The 22,223-nt window shown below is 42.2% G+C and overlaps 1 protein-coding gene across 2 annotated transcripts in view; it reads right to left on the bottom strand.

Annotated features, from left to right (window-relative positions):
* The window catches only part of SLC1A1 (solute carrier family 1 member 1), a 72,128-nt gene that overhangs the window by 14,981 nt on the left and 34,924 nt on the right, over window positions 1-22,223 (bottom strand). Inside the window, exons 2-6 of one of the 2 annotated variants that reach the window (XM_059071894.2) lie at window positions 22,016-22,156; window positions 5,181-5,273; window positions 3,168-3,282; window positions 1,903-1,945; window positions 385-483 (exon numbers count right to left, since the gene is read on the bottom strand). In XM_059071894.2, coding sequence (XP_058927877.1) covers window positions 385-483; window positions 1,903-1,945; window positions 3,168-3,282; window positions 5,181-5,273; window positions 22,016-22,156 — 491 coding nt within the window. The remainder of the gene's footprint in view (window positions 1-384; window positions 484-1,902; window positions 1,946-3,167; window positions 3,283-5,180; window positions 5,274-22,015; window positions 22,157-22,223) is intronic. The other variant, XM_067041594.1, reaches the window with a different exon arrangement.

The following is a 22,223-nucleotide window of genomic DNA, read 5'->3' on the forward strand; positions in this document are numbered from 1 at the left end:
TGCCTGCCTACCTTTGGGAAAACAAACTAGACAGCACTGCAGCATGATGCTTGGGGGACATTTCAAACAGCGAAATCACCAAGACAAAGTACAAAAATGTGAAAAGTGTGGCATAAACACACCGCACAAAGGACACTTATTTACTGTGTAAGAGCTGAACCAAGAAGGCTGAGTGCTAGTAGCCTTGTTCAGCCTCAGCGGGGAACATGTGCATTGCAACTTAAAATTTTCACCACTCTTTGTGTGTCTGTGAATGTGAGTAGGTGAATTCACAAACGTGTAATCTGCAAACAATGAGGATCTACTTATTTCCATCTCCTGCTCACTCATGGCTCGGCCTCTGCCTACCAGGGAAGGGAGCAAACAAAAGGATGGAAATGGTACCTTGGAAATAGCAGTTGTCATGATGGCTGTGACAGACGCCCCCGTCCTGTTTGTCCCTGGCTCATCGGGACGTTTCACTTCTTCACGTGTGGTTTTGTACTGCACGTTGGAGGGGAAAAAAGGTCAAACAAACAAAAAAAGAATTTTTTTTAAGCTTCTGAGGCTAAACTATAGGAGTATTACTTTGGCCAGACAAGTGTCACTGAAAGGTTCCACCTCCGAGGCCTCTGTTGGCTTCAGTTTTGGACAGTACCTCCCATGAGGCTTTGGAAGCAAAAATGGGATTGAGAAATCCAACCTCCTGACCTCCACAGCCACCATTCAATGGTGTCAAAATGCTCTCTCACTTCTGTAATAAGTGACCAATTAATGGAGCAATAATGTGAAAGAAAGCATGGGTTTTATCTGTAGTTGCTTTACCAGACAGACTCTATAGGAATCCTATGAATCATTTTTGTTTCTGTTTATTTATTCACTTATTATTTTTAATCTGGAAAAAAAACCACCTCATCACTTGGATAAATGTAGTCACCATGACTTTAATAAACATCAAGAACTATACGGTTGTTCCAAAGTCAATAGTCCCTTTAGGGCTATTACGTGAGTGAGATTTCTGTTGAATTTCTTCAGCCCTGTTTGATTCTGCTGGACTTCAGCAGAGATGTTTAAGAAAGAGCTGGTATATCATCACGCCAGGCATAAATGTCACTCCTACGAGGCTCTGCCAACACCAGGAACCTTACAAATGACCACTGTGGCTGAATCGCAAAGGCACTCCCTAAATAGAGGTGGTTCTGTACCTCTTGGAGGTTGGCAGGCGGCAATTTAATTGCCATTTATGTTGGTCTACACAGAGGTCTCTGTTCCTGTAATTATGTAAATGAATTCAGCAGCTTGTGATAGACTCAGCTGTCTTAAAGTGCATAGATAAACAAGAGAAAAAGCCTTAAAGGAAATGGAGTGAAGAGATTATTAAACTTCCTAAAGGAAAAAAATCTTGGCTTTGTTATATTGCTCTGTAGAGTGCCAGCAATGGGCATGTAAAAATGAAAGAAAAGACCAAATGCCAGGAACACAACCACCCATGTGGGTCAGATACTGATTTCCCAACATGGGAGGGAAAGGAAAGAAGAGGTGGAGGGCTACTTTTCTAACTGCATTATATCTGTAGATAGTCTAAGTTTCTTCATAAATATAATGTGGTTCTCCAAAAATAGGTACTAGAAGCCACATTTTAAAACGCTCATTATCTGACAGGTTCCTGACTTGCTCCAGTTGAGCCCTTTTGGAGGAAAGAAAAAAAGCCTAAGGGAAAATGGAGGAGCTACAACAGGCATGTCACTGTGCCTGGAAATACTAGGGTTACGAAATAGGTCACCTGATATTCCTCCATTTACAGGTGCATTTCCTGTCATTTTTGACAGGCTAATTCCATTTCTTGGGTCGCAGCAGGAAAAAAATCTTAATTGGCAAGGGGGAAGAGGGGAGCAACTTGAGGGCAAAAGTCATTATTCTTACCTGCTGAAAACAGGCTTGGACAAGGTTCTCAGGGAACATATTCCTGTTGGAGACAGGACAAGCAGTATTACATTAAGGCAAAAGTGTTTTGTGTTTTTGGGGTTTTTTTTGGCCGTACCCAATACTTTGATGGAAATGATTATGCGATAGAATTAGTACTCTGATTTCTCTTCTGGCCTCTCCTTTACATAATACTTCCTTGTATTAAGACTTATTTTTCCCTGCTGAGCTTCAAACAGGGATAGATAGAAAGCTCTCCTAACCACCTGTCACGCTTAACTGATTCACCGAGTAGCTGACATGCTCTCTGTCCTTGGTGAAATTCACACTAGCAGGTAGACATGCACAGTTAAGAGACTTCTTTAATATTTTCCACATTTCTGTTTTCATTGATGAGAGTCCACTGCACTTGTTCCCAAATTCTTCGCGCCAGTTGCAAATAATCGTTATTATTGAATTAAAAATTATGTAAATCAATGCATTATAAGTGTGAAAAGGAAGGAGCAGTTTCTATAAAAACTAAGCTGGGATGCCTGGAAACTCAGTCGAGGCAAGTGAGTAAAACTTCTGTGGTTGCATTAGGTAAGGGAAGACAATTGAAATTAAAAACAACCAGAAGAACTCAGCACTCAGCTTTCTTTGCTATTTCTAAGGGTTTTGTTTCTCCACTTCATGGAAACTGAATCTGGAAATTGTAGATGATGCGTTTATAAAGGCAGCCGAGGCAACAGGAATACGAAAAATCAACTGACACACTCTAAGAAAAGACCTTGGCCTGACGTGAAAAAATTGGCAAATAAATGCATTTAAGTTTTAAGTGTAAACAAAATATTTAATGCATATTTATGATTCTCTGCTTTAATTGCTGGGGTTTTTTTAAAATTAACTGACCAATTTCCATCCCTGATTGCTTCAGATAAGAGGGTTTCTCCTGTACAATTAAAAATTGAATTTCTTCAAGTATGCTTCAGAACTGACCACCCAACACAGCCCAGCATCTTAATGTAACAAGTATACTTTAGGCATGTCTGTCTATCCTAAACCCTGACAGAGAATGCTATTCCTTCCATTCCCTCTTGGAACCATGACCTGGTAAGCATGACTGGCTGTGTAATTTGCAGGGTCCAGGGTAAAATGAACATGTATAATAATTCAAAAATTATTAAAAATTTCAAGACAGCAACAGCAGAGCATTAAACCAAGTATGGGGCCCTGTGCAACAACATAGGTCGCACGCCTATGAAGCCACCCTGCTGGCCACTCACCTGATCAAGTCTAACATGGCATCCACTGAACTGACTTCAGGGCTGCTTCCTGTCCTGTCAATTTCATTCACTTTCTGGGTGACACCAGGCTTGATGCTCACCACCAGCACGATACCTATGACCAAAGATAGCACCACAGAGCATTAAGAACCTCCCAGGGCACCTGACACCCCTTCGTGGATCCATTTTAGAAGCGATAGGCCTGGTGGTACCAGGAAATACTGGGATGGGGACCCTGAGGTCCAGCCAAAACGACAAGCCTCAGTGGGGACCTCAGCAGCTGCCTTTATTACTTTTCCATCTAAATGAAGCAGAAAGAACTCTTCATGTGTGTTTTTAAAAAATGAAGGGGCTGCACTCCAGAACTGCTTCTGGAAACACCTGCTGATGAGAATCCTCTTTTTTTCTTTTCTTTAGCTTATGAGATCAGCCTAGGCAGGGGTTAGGGTGAGAATAATTCATTTTCCAACTCAGGGCACTCACTCAACATCTTTCTGTAACTTTTACCCACAGTTGCTGGTTATTTTTCTGAGGGTCATACAGAATAAGCCTAATTTTCCTTTCATAGCATAAACCTTCAAATATCTGGAAAGCTGTTGTGCACAAAAGGATTTGGGTTAGGAAGTGTTGTTCCGTGTGACTCTTAGAGAGTGGAATGAGGACAGGAGTTCCAAGGACAGATAGTTCTTCTCATTGTAAAGAAGAAATGTCTCAACAGAGAGCATCTGAAAGCCCCATTTTGGCCTATGGAGGTAATGGGTTCCTCTTGAGGTGTTCAAGCAGAGGTGGGAGGTTTTAGGAAAGACCAGGTTGTTTGACTGGAGGGGAGTGAAGAAGAAAAGGCCCCATATCCTTTATCACTCTTCCCAAGGAGAAATGCTAGTCTAAGGAGGCAGGACTTAAGGATGCTGAATGGGTCAGTTTTGCTAATGGGAGGAGTCACTGGGCAACAGAGGGGCAATGAATGGGTGTGGTCCACTCTTCCAGTCTCAGGATTGCAGAAAATAGATAAGCCCAGCTTTGTTCCTTGTGTTGGCCTCCGTCAGGAATCTCATGAGGAGATGTAGCTTTGATTTAAGGCGGGATTCAGGCCCTCCTAAGTCCCCTGGCCTAATACCACTAAAATGTCACCACATCTTCATCACCTTTTATCAGTTCATTAAAGCAGAGCTGCAAGGATCAAACTGGCTGCAACATCTGAGTACACTCCTCTCCTCTCTTCCCACTCCGGGCACCCTTCTTTTTTTTTTTTTTTTTTTTTGCGGTACGTAGGCGTCTCACTGTTGTGGCCTCTCCCGTTGCAGAGCACAAGCTCTGGACGTTCAGGTTCAGCGGCCATGGCTCACGGGCCCAGCCACTCCGCAGCATGTGGGATCCCCCCGGGCCGGGGCACGAACCCATGTTCCCTGCATCGGCAGACAGACTCTCAACCACTGCGCCACCAGGGAAGCCCCCGGGCATCCTTCTTAAGATGTTACGCTAGGTCCCAAAGGATGGACCATACTTTTTTCACAAAAGAGTGCCAAAGGTATAAGAGCAACCATATTCCCTTATTAGAACATTCTCCCTCTTTCAAGTGGAATTTATACTTGACAAGACTCTGTTAGCTCTGGCTACTACGTGAAATTTGAAATGTAATGAAATGCTATCTTTCTGGAAATACTTTATAATTATACTCAAAGCCACTATTATAGACTAATTATCAAGTGTAAAGATGATATTAGCTCTTGGCTTCATTTCTTTCTACCCAATAAGGTAGATATGGCACAGAACTGTCACCCTCTTTCTGTTTCTTACTAGAGACACTAATAAGCAGTACCACAGCTGAAATTCAGTCAGTATTATATTGTTCATATAAAATGTGCTGTGCTGACTTCAAGCCAAAAAGCTTCATAGTAGTTTGACAAATTGTACTTTCTGATTTTAAAAAAGTGTGCATTTTTAAAAGCCAACTACTTTCAAATGGAAAGTCACAATTATACAGAAAAATAAGGATTCAGAAATAAATTTTACCTAAAATTACAGCAATGACAGTGGTACAGAAATAATATACGACAGCACGTAGACCAATTTTTCCAGATACGTTGGAATCCAGTGCAGCAACACCTGAAAGGGGGGAGAAATCAAATTATATTACTCAAAAAAATGTCCAGGACTGGTGGTGATTCAATCCTCAAGGTGTGAAAAAAAGAGCTGAGAGCTGTGTCTTCATCTGCTAGGCCTATCTCACACATTTTGTTTGAATAAATGCAGTGGGCAAAAGAACACTTCAACATTCTAAAGGCAGGGAGCCTAGTGGGAGGCAAGTTACCCTCTGGCTAATCCCCACTACTTTAGCCCATAGTGAGTGCTGTGTCTTTGGCTGCTCTTGGGGGTGGTCATGAGACAGTGGAAGGAGTCCCCCCTTCTGCATCCGCTCTAAGAACTTTATCAAGATTTGTACATTATATCACTCAACATTCTTTTGGGATTCAGTATCAAGGAAAAGTTTACCTTGAAGAACTGAGAAAGTTCTTTCATCACATAATAAAAACCATGTAACTCATGATTGTTTCCCTTTCTGCCTTTTTTGTCAGGAATCTCAGAGTCAACTAAAAAAATAACTTTTACATGTGATTATAATATACATGTTCATTGTAATTATCTGAAGAAAAGAAAAAACATAAAGATGAAAATAACAACAACAAAAAATCACTTCATGTCATCAGTTGTAGTCAATATTCTGGTGAATTTTATCCCCATAATTTTTTTCAATTTTTTGTAAACATGGTTGAGATAATTTGATAGTTTTTAATCCTCTCTCTTCTAAATACTGTATTATAAGCATTTTTTCTTATTGTTACAAATTCACCCCGCATATAATTTTAAAGGCTACATAATCTTCTGTCATGTGGCTGTACCATAGGTATTTAATCATCTACTTAATGATGGATCTTTAGACAATCTCAGGGCCAAATTCAATAATAAATCACAGTAATTTCATTATCCATCCTGGCTATCAAATTTCCTTCTTTTAATGATTTTTAAATTGCTTTTATGTTTACAACCTTATTCTGTATGGCTTTGTGAGACTCCTTAAAATCCCAGTTGGAGTTGGGATATAAATAAAAACTTCCAAAGGCACAGGTAATCAAAGAGACTTAGGACCACACTGTTAGGTCTAGTTTCAGATGGTCTTTCGCTGCCAGTAAAATGACTGAATGTTACCTGACTTGAAATGGTTGTGCAGAATGCCGAGGATAGCTGTAGAGGTGGAAGGCACACATCCCTCCTTACTAGAAACCTCTGTGTTCCATCAAAGATGCTCATATAAATGGAATCAAATGATGCATCTCTCTAACTGGACTGCTTCTACGTGGGACACGAGGCAGGTTCAGAAGCGACCAAGTCATCTTTCAGCAAACTGTCATTTGAAGGTTTCAGACTACCCTGTCTGATTTCCAAAATGAGAATCACATTTTGAATCAAACAATCACCACAGAAAGTGATTTTTATGTCTCCAATACACATGAGTTGTTCCATAACTGTTTGCAAAACCTGAAGTACAGGGTAGCAGGAAAAATGAAGAGGTTGTCATGAGGCAACCCCGAGGAAAAGGTCGTAAACCTGCAGGCTATCAGCAAGCACAAATAACTTTTATATTCACTCCTCATGCTATAAAAGGCCTATCCATTTTTTTAAGTGACTAGGGGATTATGCTCCTCAAATATAATCGTACATAGTTGACGTACAGGAAAAATCTGTAAGGAAGCTATCATGATGATGATGATGAGAGAAAACGTCATCTCACTCTAAACACGCCATTCCTCTGGCTGTTGATTGCTCCTTACGAAGTTAATATTTTGAGAGAAGGGGCTCTGGACTCTAGCAGTCACCCCAGGATGTTGTTAAGAGCTCATTCACCAACCTCCGGAGCAAGATTGTGCAATTACCACATGATGGGTATACTGCAGCAGTCACATACTAGAATAACCTGGATGATAGATCCTATTCTCTTTCTTTGGGAAAAAGAATGTGGTATGCTGAGCAGACTTTCTTTTCCTAATGTTAAGACAATTAAAAACAATAATTCTGCAAGAAACAATAACAAAAAATATTAAGAGACACTGAAGGCTACAACTCAGAAACCAATGAACTATCTCATATTTAGCTTTGGTCTCTTAAAAAAGAGCGAACAATAATGCAAATATATAACCTTGCTAAGTGTATTACTTGATTATAAAATGTTCCTATTCCATTTTTGAGCTCCATACATTATTTTGATAAACAATTATAATAATTATTCATAACAATAATGGTAGGTTAAAAAAAGAAAATCACCAACTTAACAGAACTCCAAGTAACCTGTACAAACACCTGTATCCCTGATCTAACAGAAGATGTATGTTCAGATATACTGTCCTTTGTTAGACATCCAATTTAAGAATCTCCCAGTCCCTAAGGCGCTGACAAGTGACAGGCTCACAGGGTGGCTGCAAAACTGTTCTCAGGTATGTGTTTCATGCCTGCTCAGGATTTTCTTCCAGCAGTGAAACAAATTAAATCTATGTGGGTAATTGTTTCCAGCATATATGAATATGTCTTAATGATTTGGTCACGGGCTGGTGCCTCTGCTTTTATTCCAGGTCCCAGCTGGCAATAAAAGGCTTCATAATAATGAGATTATTGGTGGAAATATTTTAAACAAATACAGCCCCAAAGCAGCCAGCCAGCTCCTCTCTGCTGGAGTACAGCAACTCTCTTGTAGTTACTTTCAGGAAGAGCTTTGCTCCCCATTTCTCAAATCTACCTAGGCCCTACAGTTCTCTTGGATATATCAGAAGTGTATTCAAATCAACAGTCACACTTCTCCACCTCTCTAGAGTTACCACTCTAACTGTCTAGCCACCACTGATTGGGGGCAGAGTTCGCACTCAAATCCAGGTTCTCAACAATTTTTAACACAATGTTGAGGATGAGGGGTGGGTGACTGCCATAAAGGGAGGGAACATATGCAGGGAAACAGCCTAATATTTGAAAACCTTTATAATAGGAACATTACTGAACTTAACATGAATATAAAATGTTTGGATGGGTGGTCTAAACACCCCACCTGCCAGTAATAATGATAATTATAATAAAAATGAAAATGATAATAGACACTGTGTATTGAGCAATGACTGCATGTTAAGTGCATCATCTCCTTTTATGCCTACTATATAACCCCATGAGGTAGGCCTTATTACTTCCATTTTACAGAGAAGGCTGTGGCTCAGAAAGGCTAAGTGACATGCCGAGGTCCTACAGCTGGTGAGTGGTGGAGCTGGATCCCAACACAGGTTTGACCCCAACGGCCAGATCTTAACCACTATGTCGTACTGGGTCTATCCACGTGCTACAAAATTCTAGACCAGCACTGCCCGTAGAACTTCCTGTGATGACAGAAATGTTCTTGGTTTGTGCTGTCCATCGCAGTAGCCCCAGGTACACATGGCTAGTGAGCACTTGCAATCTGGCTAGTGTGACTGAGGAACTGATTTTAAATTCTGCTTAATTTTAATCTCAATATAAATAGCCACATGTGGCTAATGGCTACCATACTGCACATCAACATAATCTCTAGACCTTACCAGAGTGTCCAGCATTTAGTGGGTGCTCAACAATGTTGAATGAATAAACTCAAGCTTAAATATATTACAAAATTCAGTGCAGGACTTCCCTGGTGGCACAGTGGTTAAGAATCCGCCTGCCAATGCAGGGGACACAGGCTCGAGCCCTGGTCCGGGAAGACCCCCATGTGCTGCGGAGCAACTAAGCCTGTGCGCCACAACTACTGAGCCTGCGCTCTAGAGCCTGCAAGCCACAACTACTGAAGCCTGCTCACCTAGAGCCCATGCTCCACAACAAGAGAAACCACCACAATGAGAAGCCTGCGCACCGCAACGAAGAGTAGCCCCCGCTCGCCGCAACTAGAGAAAGCCCGTGTGCAGAAACGAAGACCCAACGCAGCCAAAAATAAATAAATTAAATAAATAAATGTATTAAACGAAGAAATTCAGTGCAACCTGTACCTTGATAGCACGGGGCGGGGGACAGGATGCCGGTAAATCTGATTAGCCATCATCATCTCTTGGTGTGCTTTTCCATCACCATGCTGACCATAGTGCTCTAAGACCGGAGGCTTATTCTTTTCTGGATCCTCCGTGTATTAAATAAGATGCTTTATGAATTTTGTACTCGATGCTTTCCATGTGACGGAAAAAGCCGCACTTCTTATTGGTATTCCTCTCCTTACAAAGTGAGCCCATTTCAAAGATCCACTCCTGTGTCAGAGATTAGGAACTTGGCAGGTTATCTTTTTTTGGGGGGGTGGGGGGTGGGGGGTACGCGGGACTCTCACTGCTGTGGCCTCTCCCGTTGTGGAGCACAGGCTCCGGACGCGCAGGTTCAGCGGCCATGGCTCACGGGCCCAGCCGCTCCGCGGCATATGGGATCTTCCTGGACCGGGGCACAAACCCGCGTCCCCCGCATTGGCAGGCGGACTCTCAACCACTGCGCCACCAGGGAAGCCCTTGGCAAGTAATCTTAAAAACCACTCATACAGGGTAGTTTGGTACGGTTCCCAGAGCGGCCAACAAAAATACTTTTCACCCATAACAGACCTCCATGTGAGAACATATTTAGCATCTTAGTGTTTCTCTTTATGTTTTTCATTATTGTGTGCTCCACTCCACTAGCCCCTCCCCCAGTCTTTTAGATATTTTTTCCTCATTGCCATCCCATGAAATTTTAACAGCACAAACTGTTCAGCTGTTCATGTACTAAATGTATATAAGTGCTCTTTACATGAGAAGAGTAAGTCCCCCCTCCACCACAGGAACCAGCTTTCGCTGCCTCGAGGCCATATTGCTCCTGTTGAGAATGTGTGGTCTAGCTCAGTGGATGTTGTCCTGCAAATGGTAACTTAATCCAGACCTTGGACTTTGAAGACAGCGCTTTTCAAGTGCTCTCTTGTCACATGTAGCTGGTGGCTACTGCAATGGACAGCACAAATAAACAACAATTCCATAATCACAGGAAGGTCTAGTGGGCAGCACTGGACTAGATTTTGTAGCACATGTATGGAGCTAGTGTGACACAGTGGTTGAGAATATGGCCCCCTTGATAAAGGAGAATGGGGAGCTATTAGTACAGAGTTTCAGTTTGCAAGATGAAAAGAGTTCTGGGGATGAGTGGTGGTGATAGTTATGCAACAATGTGAATGTACTTAATGCCACTGAATTGTACACTAAAAAATGGTTAAGGGCTTCCCTGGTGGCGCAGTGGTTGAGAGTCCGCCTGCCAATGCAGGGGATACGGGTTCGTGCCCCAGTCTGGGAAGATCCCACGTGCTGCAGAGCGGCTGGGCCCGTGAGCCATGGCCGCTGAGCCTGCGCGTCCGGAGCCTGTGCTCCGCAACGGGAGAGGCCACAACAGTGAGAGGCCCGCGTACTGCAAAAAAAAAAAAAGAAAAAAATGGTTAAGATGGTAAATTTTAGGACTTCACTAGCAGTCCAGTGGTTAAGACTCTGCGCTTCCAAAGCAGGAGGTGCAGGTTCAATCCCTGGTCAAGGAACTAAGATGCCATATGCCACAGGACATGGCCAAAAAAAAAAAAAAGGTAAATTTTATGTTATGTGTACTTTATCACAATTAAAAATAATTTAAAAAATTTAAAACTCTTACAGGTGAAACATCACCACACTTTATCCTTGGGTTTTACTCTAAAGAGCCTCCTGGATTCCTGGTTTTCAGGCCACGCCTCATGCCTGGTGAAGTCTAGAGGACCCCCTCTCCTTGCAGGCCACTTCCAAAACTCAATTCTTCTGGAAGTTAACACCTGCCCTTTAGCAACTGACAAATAAGTGAGAGGGAACTGTGCACTAATACACTGCAAAGCAGGTGCGACAGGATCTGCAAAGAAATCAAAGGTAAGTGTTTGAAAGTGTTTATAGCAATTGAACAGAATTTTATGTCTGTTGAATGTAATAATAAAAAATTGGGCAAATGTTTTGCGTGTCTGTTTTTTTATATCTTCTTCCTAGTAATTCATTTCTATTATAGTTTACAAAGATTATTGATCCACGCAGATTGGAAATTAAAAAAACTGGATCTTTCCCACCCACTTTAAAAACTGGATGCTGTGTAAAGCACTGGTACAGAGACCTGGTACTATGGGCTTTCAGAGGAGCCAGAGGTGTCACCAGGCTGAGGTGACCAGAAGCAATTCGCAGCAGGCAGCATCAAGATGTGCCGGATTCTGACAAAGATTCTTTGCTTGGCCACACTTTAGTCAGGCTTCTGAAACCTTCTCTTAGGCCCATCTGTGAACTTCCTTGCAAAATACAGTTTTAGCAAGAACCCTGCTACGTCAGTTTAGCCAGAACCCCCTACCCTTGATATCTGATCATCCTAGATATCTGATCAGGTCTCTTAATCCTCTACCATCTCCCAGATGATCTCTGATTACTCTGACCTGTCTTCAATATCAATCTTATTGGGTCAATTTAGCCAGAATCCCCCTTACCCCTGATGTTTTCTCTTAATAATTATCCATCCAGTGCCCCCCACCCCCATTGCTCCTTGGCTATAAATTCCCATTTGTCCATGCTCTATTCAGAGTTGAGCCCAATCTCTCTCTTCCACTGCAAAATCTCATTGTAGTGGTCCCTACACTTGCCTTTACGGTCCTAGGTAAAGTCTGCCTTACCATCTTTAACAAGTATCACTGAATTTCTTTTCTTTAACAAGTCCAGTTACCACTGAGTCCAGGATTGTCCTTTAAAAACAGGGATAGTTTTGAGGCTGAGCTGTGGCCTAGAAACAGAGGTAGTCCTTGGACTTTAGGGGCACCTGCTAGCTCTTTAAGAAACCACACTTGTTTTTCACCTCTGGAGGAGGCTTGGATGAGTTGGGGTGCTGGCTCCTGACCAAAGCAGTAACAATCTACTAGAATTTTTTTATGAAAACACTGCAAAGGAACACGTTACCATGGGCTAAACAATAGTATGTTTTAAAAACAAACAACCGAGGGCAAAAGACTCCTCTGAGAGCTCTCTGATTAAGCTACCACCCACCTGAGAACAAAATTTCCTGATGATCTCTCCCCACCTTGCCATTAAGGTATCAGAATTAACTGTTACTGGAAGTTTTTTGGGTCTGGCATCTGATGGTGCTTCACAACTGTGAATGGACACATCATTCAAGAAATTTGTTGCACTGGGGCATCCTCTTATCCAGAGGACTCCTGTCTCTCCATCACCAGCAGAGAGGCCACCGGCACATGAAAAAACAAGTATGGGCTTCGGTGGGACCCCCTGGGATCAAATCCCAGCCTTCTCCCAAGGCTCCATCTATAAAATGGAGGGTTTTTTTAAAAAATAAATTTATTTATTTATTTTTGGTTGCACTGGGTCTTCGTTGCTGTGTGAGGGCTTTCTCTAGTTGCAGTGAGTGGGGGCTACTCTTCGTTGCGGTGTGCGGGCTTCTCATCGTGGTGGCTTCTCTTGTTGCAGAGCATGAGCTCTAGGCATGTGGGCTTCAGTAGTTGTGGCACTCAGGCTCAATAGTTGTGGCTCGTGGGCTCTTGAGCGCAGGCTCAGTAGTTGTGACTCATGGGCTTAGTTGCTCCACGGCATGTGGGATCTTCCCAGACCAGGGCTCGAACCCGTGTCCCCTGCATTAGCAGGTGGATTCTTAACCACTGCACCACCACGGAAGTCCCTAAAATGGAGGTTTTAAATGCGTCTACCTCGTAAAGTGTAATTGTGAGGAGCAAAGTGAACAACCCCATCTTGTACAGCTGTTGTGAGGGTCAGAAACAGTACCTATAGCACACCCAGAACTTAAATTTTACTCAGTCAATAGCTTCTGTTATTATTGAATGAAATGATCAATATGAAGTGTGTCACTGAGCACATGGAAGGCACTACTACACAAGTGTTAACTCGTTCGTTCCCTCACTCCTACCATAATCCTTCTGTATTCCTTCATCACATGGCCACTAAAGAGATCTTTTTAAAACATAAATCAGGCCATTTCACATGCAGGTATAAGCCTCTAGTGGCACTTAAGGTAAAATAGAAAATCTATGTATGGCTGCCTGCCCCCAGGCACCTCTTCCCAGGCTCTGGTCCCCAGGCAGAAGGAGGTTCCAGAATGGAGCTCGAGATTCTGCATCAGTCCTAGGTGCTGCCCTTATGATCTGTGTAATCTTGGAAAATTGGCTGAATCTCTCTTCAATCTCCTGTTTCCTCATCTCTAAAGATAGAGAGGTAAGGTCCTACTTACTTTCATTGGGTTGCTATGAGGATAAAGAAATAAGTTCATTCCCCAGAGAAAACAAGGCTGGCTATGCTCTCACTTTGTTGATTCAAGGCAGCCTGGATTAATACTCCTGGGATGTTAAAAGTGGAAAAGAGAAAAGGCAGAGGGGAGCATGCAAAATATATTTCTGTGCACGCTTCATCTATGACATCTATTTTCCTTAGAGACATTAATACAAAGAACTGCCTTGAAATAGGTTCTATCACTTCCCGGATTATTCTGTGAAGTTAAAAAAATAAAATGGTCCCCAGCAAATGAACTAAAGGCTCTCACTTGCAGCCTTTGTCAGCAGGTCCACATTTGATGTTCAAAACATCTGTCAAGAAGCAATGGACTGGTCTCCTGGTTCTTCAGCAATACAGGTGCTGTTTTAACTTTTTTTTTTTTTTTTAATATCATAGAGGACAGTGGTATTTGTAGTTGGGCCAATTTTTCAGAAGATTCAATGAGCTTTTATAGGAGGCTTCTTGTTCAATAAGCATTAAACACACCTCAGAGGATCTAAGGAGCTCAGCCGCTCTCTTCAAAGTCCGTGCTTTGACATCAGGATAACTAACAGCTCAGTGAGATTTTTTTGGCTTTCTACCACAAGCTAATTATTACTGAGCTCTCTCTTTGCTTCTCCTTACCTTACAAAGCTGGTAGCTCAGGCATCTGGGCAGAGGCTGCTTGTATGCTGAGGAACTTAACACTGCTGGCAGAGCAAGCCTTTTCCTATTATTTTCATTTCCAGAATGAATGCATTGTGTGAACTTACCTGTGTGGGCTTGATTCTAATATTGGCCCTGTAGCTTCCGATGCCAACGTTGGGACTGTCTAGAAATCTCTGATTAGTATCAGACAAAAAGAGTAAGTTAAAAAATTATATAGCTCTTTCAGGGCGCTATGACATAGTATTATCATTATCCCTATTTTACAGTTGAGGATGTGTTAAGTAACTTGTTCAAGGTTTCACAGCTAGTAAACGGCAGAGCCAGGATGCAAACCCAGGCAGTCTGGCTCTTAACCAGTAGACTCTCCTATTCCTCTGTGATTGATACTGACAAAGATTCTTTGCTTGACCACACTTTAGTCAGGCTCCTGAACCTTCTTCTAGGCCTAACTGTGGACTTCACTGTAAAATCTAGTTTTAGCAAGAACCCTGCTAAATCAGTTTAACCAGAACCCCCAAACCTCAATATCTGATCACTCTCCATATCTAATCAGGTTCCTCATTCTCCAACCCCCCCCCCCACAGGTGATATCTGATTAACCTGGCCTGTCTTCAGCAAGAATCCTGTCAGTTTAGTCCTCACAGTAACTTTTCATCCACTGATCTCACTACTCAGTTTCTTGGCTGTCAACTCCCAGTGGCTCATGCTGTATTCATTTGGAGTTGAACCCACTCTCTTTCCTCCACTGCAAAATCCCATTGCACTGGTACCTCTACCTACCATGATGGTCTGGAATAAAGTCTGCCTTACCATCTTGGAGTGTCACTGAATTTTCTTTTAAACAATACTTCCTCACCTGAAGCTTGTTCAAGGTGTTCCTTTGGAGATAATGACACAGGTGGGAGTCACTGCTCTAACTTGCTTCCCCATGCCTACAGGCTCACGTCGACCTCCCAGGAAGGCGCAAAAATCACATGAAGCCATGCCCTCACCCTTCCATTCCCATGTCTCCTCCCCAGGTTTGCAGCATTCCAGTCAAAGTCTCACTGTCCTCCCAAGATGCCATGCCTTCTGCTATTTTCTTCTGCCTGGAATGCCTGCCTCACTTCATCTGATTCCTATCTCTTCTTCAAAACTCCACCCAATGTCCCCTCCCCTGTCCTCATTCCCACAAAGTACTTATCACACAGCATTGCAATGCAGTTTCCCTTTCTTGAGGGACAGGACTTCTCTTTATATCTTGTATGCCCAGCACAGAGCCTGGGACATTGAAGATGAAATGAATGAATGAATGAATGAATGTAGTTTCCCAGATCCATGTATTCCACAAAGGAGGTTCCTTAGAATCCTTACATGATTTCTCACTCATTTTTTCTTGTTTTTTTAACAGGAGAAAAGTATACACATTTATTTAGTACAAGTTTTACAGGACATGGAAGCCCTCAAAAAGAATGAAGTCCCAAAGAAATGGCAAAACCTACTTGCTTTTACATTAGGTTGACAAAGAGAGGCAATTGTGGAAAAGTGACTAAAGTATATGAGGCTCACTCCTTTAAAACCAGGTTAACTCAGTTGAACAGAGCTGTGAACCAGTCTAGCAGCACTGGTTTAGGCAAAAGGAAAGCTCATTCAGGGTGGATTCTCTGGGTTTCACTATGTCAGAGACTGAAGCAGGAAATATTTATCTCTTGCCGCTTTTCTCTTTATTACTGTGTCCAGTGGCACATTCATTATGGGAACTCCATTCCTTATGTATACAATGTACCCCTTCCTTCTTTGGAGAAAACACACTGTAGAAACCCACTTAATATATAATAAGTCCTCTGGCTCCAATAACTGTGTTCTAACACAACAAAAGTTTCTTGTTGGCCTTAGGGAAATGTTTAATTCATGTGTGCAAAGCCGTTTAGGCCATCTTATTTTCTTGGTTCCCAAACAAGTCTGGGAAAAGAGAAAAGAGGCACTTCTTGAAATGCAGGCAGAGTCCAGTGGTTCCAGATGGTGCAAATGAGGTAAGATGTTCATTCTCAGCCTGTGTGATTTTAAGCTCCAGCGGTTTTAAATTTATAATCCATCTTGAAGTGGCAATTTTCGTAGAGACTAAACTGTATAACAAAGCCACCGATGTTTCAAGAAAAGCATGCATACTTTCCCCCATAGATGAAGTTGACATTGGATGCTCTTAGTTACCTAATAGCAAGCTGTACGGCCAAGTGATACGTGAGTCTTCAACTCTTATACCTTCTGGCCAACAAGGGGACTCATGGACTTGGGTGGCTAGCAGAAGACCTGGGATCCATGACCACATGGATGGTAGGAACTTCAGCCTCTTGCAGGGTTAGTTTGTTTTCACACGGTTAACCAGTGTTTTCTGAATTAAACTGAACCTGTTTCAGGGAGGCACATGGCATGATTCTTTCCACTGGAGGGTGTGGGACAACTTCCCAGTACACAGCCGATTATGAGTAAATGAATACGAATCCTTAAAAAAATGCCCTCCCCAGCCTAGATGATCCCAGTATGTCATCACCTGCAAAGTCTGAACTTAAAAATAGGGGTCTCGGGCTTCCCTGGTGGCACAGTCGTTAAGAATCCGCCTGCCAATGCAGGGGACACTGGTTCAAGCCCTAGTCTGGGAAGATCCCATATGCTGCAGAGCAGCTAAGCCTGTGCGCCACAATTACTGAGCCTGCGCTCTAGAGCCCGCGCGCCTAGAGCCCGTGCTCCGCAACAAGAGAAGCCACCGCAATAAGCCTGCGCACTGCAACGAAGAGTAGCCCCCGCTCGCCACAACTAGAGAAAGCCCTTGTGTAGCAACAAAGACCCAACGCAGACAAAAATAAAATAAATTTTTAAAAATATTAAACAAAAATAAAAATAAAAATAGGGGTCTCCAAATACCTTGAGACTTCACTTTATCTGCTCCACCCTTCATTCTTCTGTCTCCTCACTTCTTATGAGTAGTATCTGCTTGGTGTGTTGGTTTGTCACTCAGATTCCATCTCAATTAGACTGTATCTTGAGAGTTAGAATCTAGTCTTAAATTTATCTCACCAGAGGTCAGCTGCCAGATGGTCTCCTATTATTTTGTAAATAAACATTTTATTGGCAAAGCAGCCAGGCCCAATCATTTACATAGTACTGATTGCTGCTCTTCTGTGATAACCAGTTGGATAGTTGGGTAGGGACTGTATGGCTCAAAAGCCTAAAATATTCACTATCTGGCCCTTTACAATAAAAGCTTCCAGATCCCTGCTTGAAAGGAAACCTACTCACACATATATTCTAATAAATACTGTTTATATCTAAGCCTTAATAAATACTGGCGGTTGCTTAATAAATACTGTTTATCTCAAAGCCTTTATTAAACCAGTAATGGAAAACCTTTGCCCCTGGAGGTGAGATCAAATGGTTGTCACCCCAGCTTCTGCATCAGGGGAGTTAGACAGCATTCTGGAAAGATGCTCAGGGAATTTCTTGGAGCAGGAGCCAAGGAGCTGTTCCATTCCTGTGCTGGAGGCTCCAGTTATTATAATTTGTATATTAAAGAAAATGTGACCTGAATTTAAACTCACTGGCTGATAAGAATGCGCCAGGATTTTCCAGAGCCACAGTTCTCAGGCATGGCCATAAGCCATTTCCCCTGCCATTTCCCTGGTGGTGTGATAAAAATACAGCTTACAGACCCTAACATTAACAGGGCCTAAGCACTGATATTCTGCACATGGCACGAGTGTGTCCCTCAGTATGTAAATTAAGGGTAAGACTCTGTTAGTGCCTACACTATCCGCCTCTGAAAATGCCTTGAGATTATGTCTATTGTGCCTTCTCTCTTTTTTAAAAAATTAATTTATTTTACTTTATTTTTTATTTTTGGCTGCACTGCGTCTTCGTTGCTGTGCGCGGGCTTTCTCTAGTTGCAGCAAGCAGCGGGCTACTTTTCTTTGCGGTGTGCAGGCTTCTCATTGCAGTGGTTTCTCTTGTTGCGGAGCACAGGCTCTAGGTGCGTGGGCTTCAGTAGTTGTGGCACGTAGGCTCAGTAGTTGTGGTTCACGGGCTCTAGAGCACAGGCTCAGTAGTTGTGGCGCATGGGCTTAGCTGCTCTGCGGCATGTGGGATCTTCCTGGACCAGGGCTCAAACCCATGTCCCCTACATTGGCAGGTGGATTCTTAACCGCTGTGCCACCAGAGAAGTCCTTCTTTTTTCTGTTTTAAAGCAAATTCCAGACATTATATCATTTTATCCCTACATAATTCCACACACTTTTGATAAAAGAACATTTTCTTACATAACTACATGCCATTATCACCGCTAACAAAATTATCAACAGTTTCTTGATACCATCTCATAACCAGTGTATATTCAAATTTCCCTGATTAATGTGACCTCTGATCCTCATCATCACATGAAGAGAGATTTTTCCTGTTAAAGTAGCTATAAAGTAAGTAGTTTTACATCAGCAGAGGCTTTGATGGCAGAGGTTTTTTTCCTACTTGTTATGCAAGATTATGCATAAGCACAGATCATTAGTCTTAGGTCTCAGTTTTGCTGTGTCTCTACCACTAATTTATGTATCCTTAGGGCACCCACTCAACACTTCCATCGTGTATTCTCCTTTGTCCTAATAAATGTATAAAATAAGCTCTTGACCTGCTGGATTTATAAAGTCTTTCAAAACTTGAAAACTGTTCTTCCTGTGTATTTTCCATAGCCATCTTCTGCTTTACTCTCCTGGTTCTGTGCTGGGTGGGGAGGCTGAGGACCACTGCAGGGTTTGGGTGAAGGACCACACACCAGGTAAAGGTGATGCTGAGCTGCAGGAACAGGGAGCAGAGCTGGGGAGGAGGGGGGGAGGGAAACTACCAGAGGAAAGGCTGGAGGGGCATAGAGCAGAATCCATCCTACTTTCTTCTTCTGGAAGGACGGAAGGAAAGAAGGGAGGGAGGGAAGGGAGAGAGAGAGAGAGGAAGGAAAGGAAGAAAGATACAAAACAGGGGCTTCCCTGGTGGCGCAGTGGTTGAGAGTCCGCCTGCCGATGCAGGGGACACGGGTTCGTGCCCCGGTCCGGGAAGATCCCACATGCCGCGGAGCGGCTGGGCCCGTGCGCCACTACCGCTGAGCCTGCGCGTCCGGAGCCTGTGCTCCGCAACGGGAGAGGCCCGCGTAACACCAAAAAAACCCCCCCAAAAACAAAAAAAAACCAAAAATGACGTGTTTGCCTTGAAAATGTAAAGAAAGCTCAGTGAATCACTTTTTCTTAGTATCAGGATCTAATCATTGTTAGTCATTTGGTTTTGATCCCAACTCTTAAAATGTATATACATTTTAATAAAATTTGGATTGTACACAATATCATGTTGTTTAATTTGTTTTATCCTTCTACTTTATACTGTATTAGGAACATTTCCACCTTCATTAACTATGTTTCCAAAACAAAGTGTTTAATAGTTGCATAGAATCCTAACTTACGGGTATAACATACATTTAGACTGCTTATAATTTATCACCATTATTTTAAAAATGTTACCATGAACATCCTTGTACCTAAATCTTTGAACATATTTCTGGTTATTTCTTTGCAATAAATTCATCAAAGTAGAAATACTATGTGGAAAGATCAGAACATGCTCCAAACTGCCCCCAGAAAGTTTCTTCCAATTATACAGTACCTGAAAGTGAATGAATGAGCCCATTTTCCCATAACCTTGCCTTCATATTGTTATTACTTTTTCCTTTCAATCTGACAATTTAAAACACAAATATAGCATCATTGTTTGCATTCTGCTTTGTTCATGTCCCTTGAATATTTGATCATTTTATTACTTTATGTCAAAAGAATGGGTAGTTGTTCTGCTTTCTAACTCCTGTTTAACTGCTGGGTATTTGGTGAAGGAAAATTGTGGAAATTTCTAGACCTGTGCTACACCTTCAAAAAGCAGCTAGGCTATGTGAATGGAAAGCTGAGGGTTGCAAATTATTTTCCTAGATTATTTGCAAGGCTGAGCTAGCACCCTAAACAGCCAGACTGCAAAAATCTCACTAGTTATTGAATACCAAGAGCAGTATATATTTTCAAACATCCTACAACTAGTATATGCATACATGTATTGTTACCTTTTCTTCTAAAACCTGGTTTACGGCATGAGTTTTTGATTTGCTGTCTAATCTGGATCAACTTTCCATACCTTCCTCCATAGACGTAAGTATCAATCACTAAGTAGTTTATGAACTTTGTGCAATTGCATGTAAAATAGAGTATATATGTACAACTGTGAACACTTTTCTTGGGAGAGAGTCCAAAGCTTTCATCATGTTCTCAAAGGAGCCTAAGAAGAGATTAAGACTCTTCAATATGGAGAAAATTCTAAGGGGTTGTAATGGCAATGTCTACAGGGGAAGGCAGGTAATGTAAATGAGTGAAGTAGATGAGGTATTAGGCAATAGGGAGTGGTGGGGACTGTGGTATCCTCAAATGCATTTGCTCCAAGTAAACAGAGTAGCTGTTTCTCAGCTCCAAACTACTGCTGGTGTGTGGAAACATGGCTCCAATGTTTCCTGATCTTATTTTTTTTTCAGAGGAAGCCAGAAATCTGGATGCTTACATGAAGTCTTGCAAATTTTAAATGCTTACAATCACTTCTACAAATAAATGAACATTATATGGTACAAATGACTAGTCTGCTGATTTGGCCCTCTGGCTGCAGGGCCTAAAAGAAGCCAGTCATTTCAAAACATAATTATACTCTCTTTAGGTTTGTAATAGGCCAAGAACACCAACACCCAAGGGACTCTAGTCTGATTAGAGTTTGGCACTTCAAAAGGTCAATGGCCAAATCCACAGCTCAAGCAATGCATTGCTGAATGCAGAAGATCCTGACATCCACCCTCCCTTCCCCCAGCCAATGTCCAGTACTCTACATAGATCAGTCCTAGGTCTCTTTAGTGGCAGCAGAGAAAAATGTTCTAGAAGAGACCATGTCGAGAACCCTAATTGCCTGGTTGCATAAAACCATGATTTTCAAGCTAGCAACACTAGTGATTGCCACATTTTACCTACTGCCAGAATGAAGATAAGGACAAGAAACTATGGAATGCACAGAGAAGCTTACCATACCCAGACAAATGACATTTTTATAAGCCAAATTAATCTCTATCTACATAAAGGCACTTGTTCTTTAAAGAGACCCTGCAATATAATGATCTATAAGGAAAAAATTCATTTCCAAATTCAACTGCATCACAAGTTCAGATTTAAGAAAACCAGGTTTTTAAAATATGGTGCCAAGCCATCATTAAACCTTTCCCACAGCATGTGACTGCTGGTCCCCTGGGCAAATTTCCAAGGCAAGTATGTAGCAAGTTCTGAGCTCTGTGGAGGAGTGGATGTGAGTGAGAAGAGGGGACAGAGGACTCTGCATGCTGCTGCTGACAGGGTAGGGGGCAGGATGGATGCAGCTGAGAAACAAACGAGGAAACTACTTGAAAACATGATCAAGACTGACAACCACATTTTCCCTGAGGACAGTGGCTGACATCTCATTGACCAAATGTGCCTTTTTTTTTTTCCTTCCTCATAAGACATTATACGGCTGGTCAAATGAAGACCTGAGCTGCAGTGGACAGTGCTACAGGTAGAACAATGCCACAAAGCAATGCCACTTTATGAATAATGAAATATTTCACTCAAGCAAATATACACTTTCCAAGTGAGGGGTGTTTTGTGTGTGTGTGTTTGTGTGTGTGTGATGCATCAAATGCATTTTGACTTTTTCCATAATAAGAAAAGAACAACTCAGGTGATGGGATGGCTCCTTAAATAATCATGGAGAATGTCAGTTTTCTCAAGGTACCTGTAATCATGCTGGATATAATCAATGGTAAAACGATGAGTTTCAGCATTCTCATTAGAATTTCTCCAGGAAAGGAAAAGTAGAATTTCTCCAGGTTAGAGAGCTTGCTGTATTCTCGAACCAAAACGCCTATGGCAATCCCTAAGAAAAACAAGAATTGGAAAGAAGAAAGGAACAACATTGAGTTCTTCTGTATAAATTTCTATGG

The sequence above is a fragment of the Kogia breviceps genome, chromosome 8 (assembly GCF_026419965.1).
Source record: "Kogia breviceps isolate mKogBre1 chromosome 8, mKogBre1 haplotype 1, whole genome shotgun sequence".
Classification (NCBI taxonomy): domain Eukaryota; kingdom Metazoa; phylum Chordata; class Mammalia; order Artiodactyla; family Physeteridae; genus Kogia; species Kogia breviceps.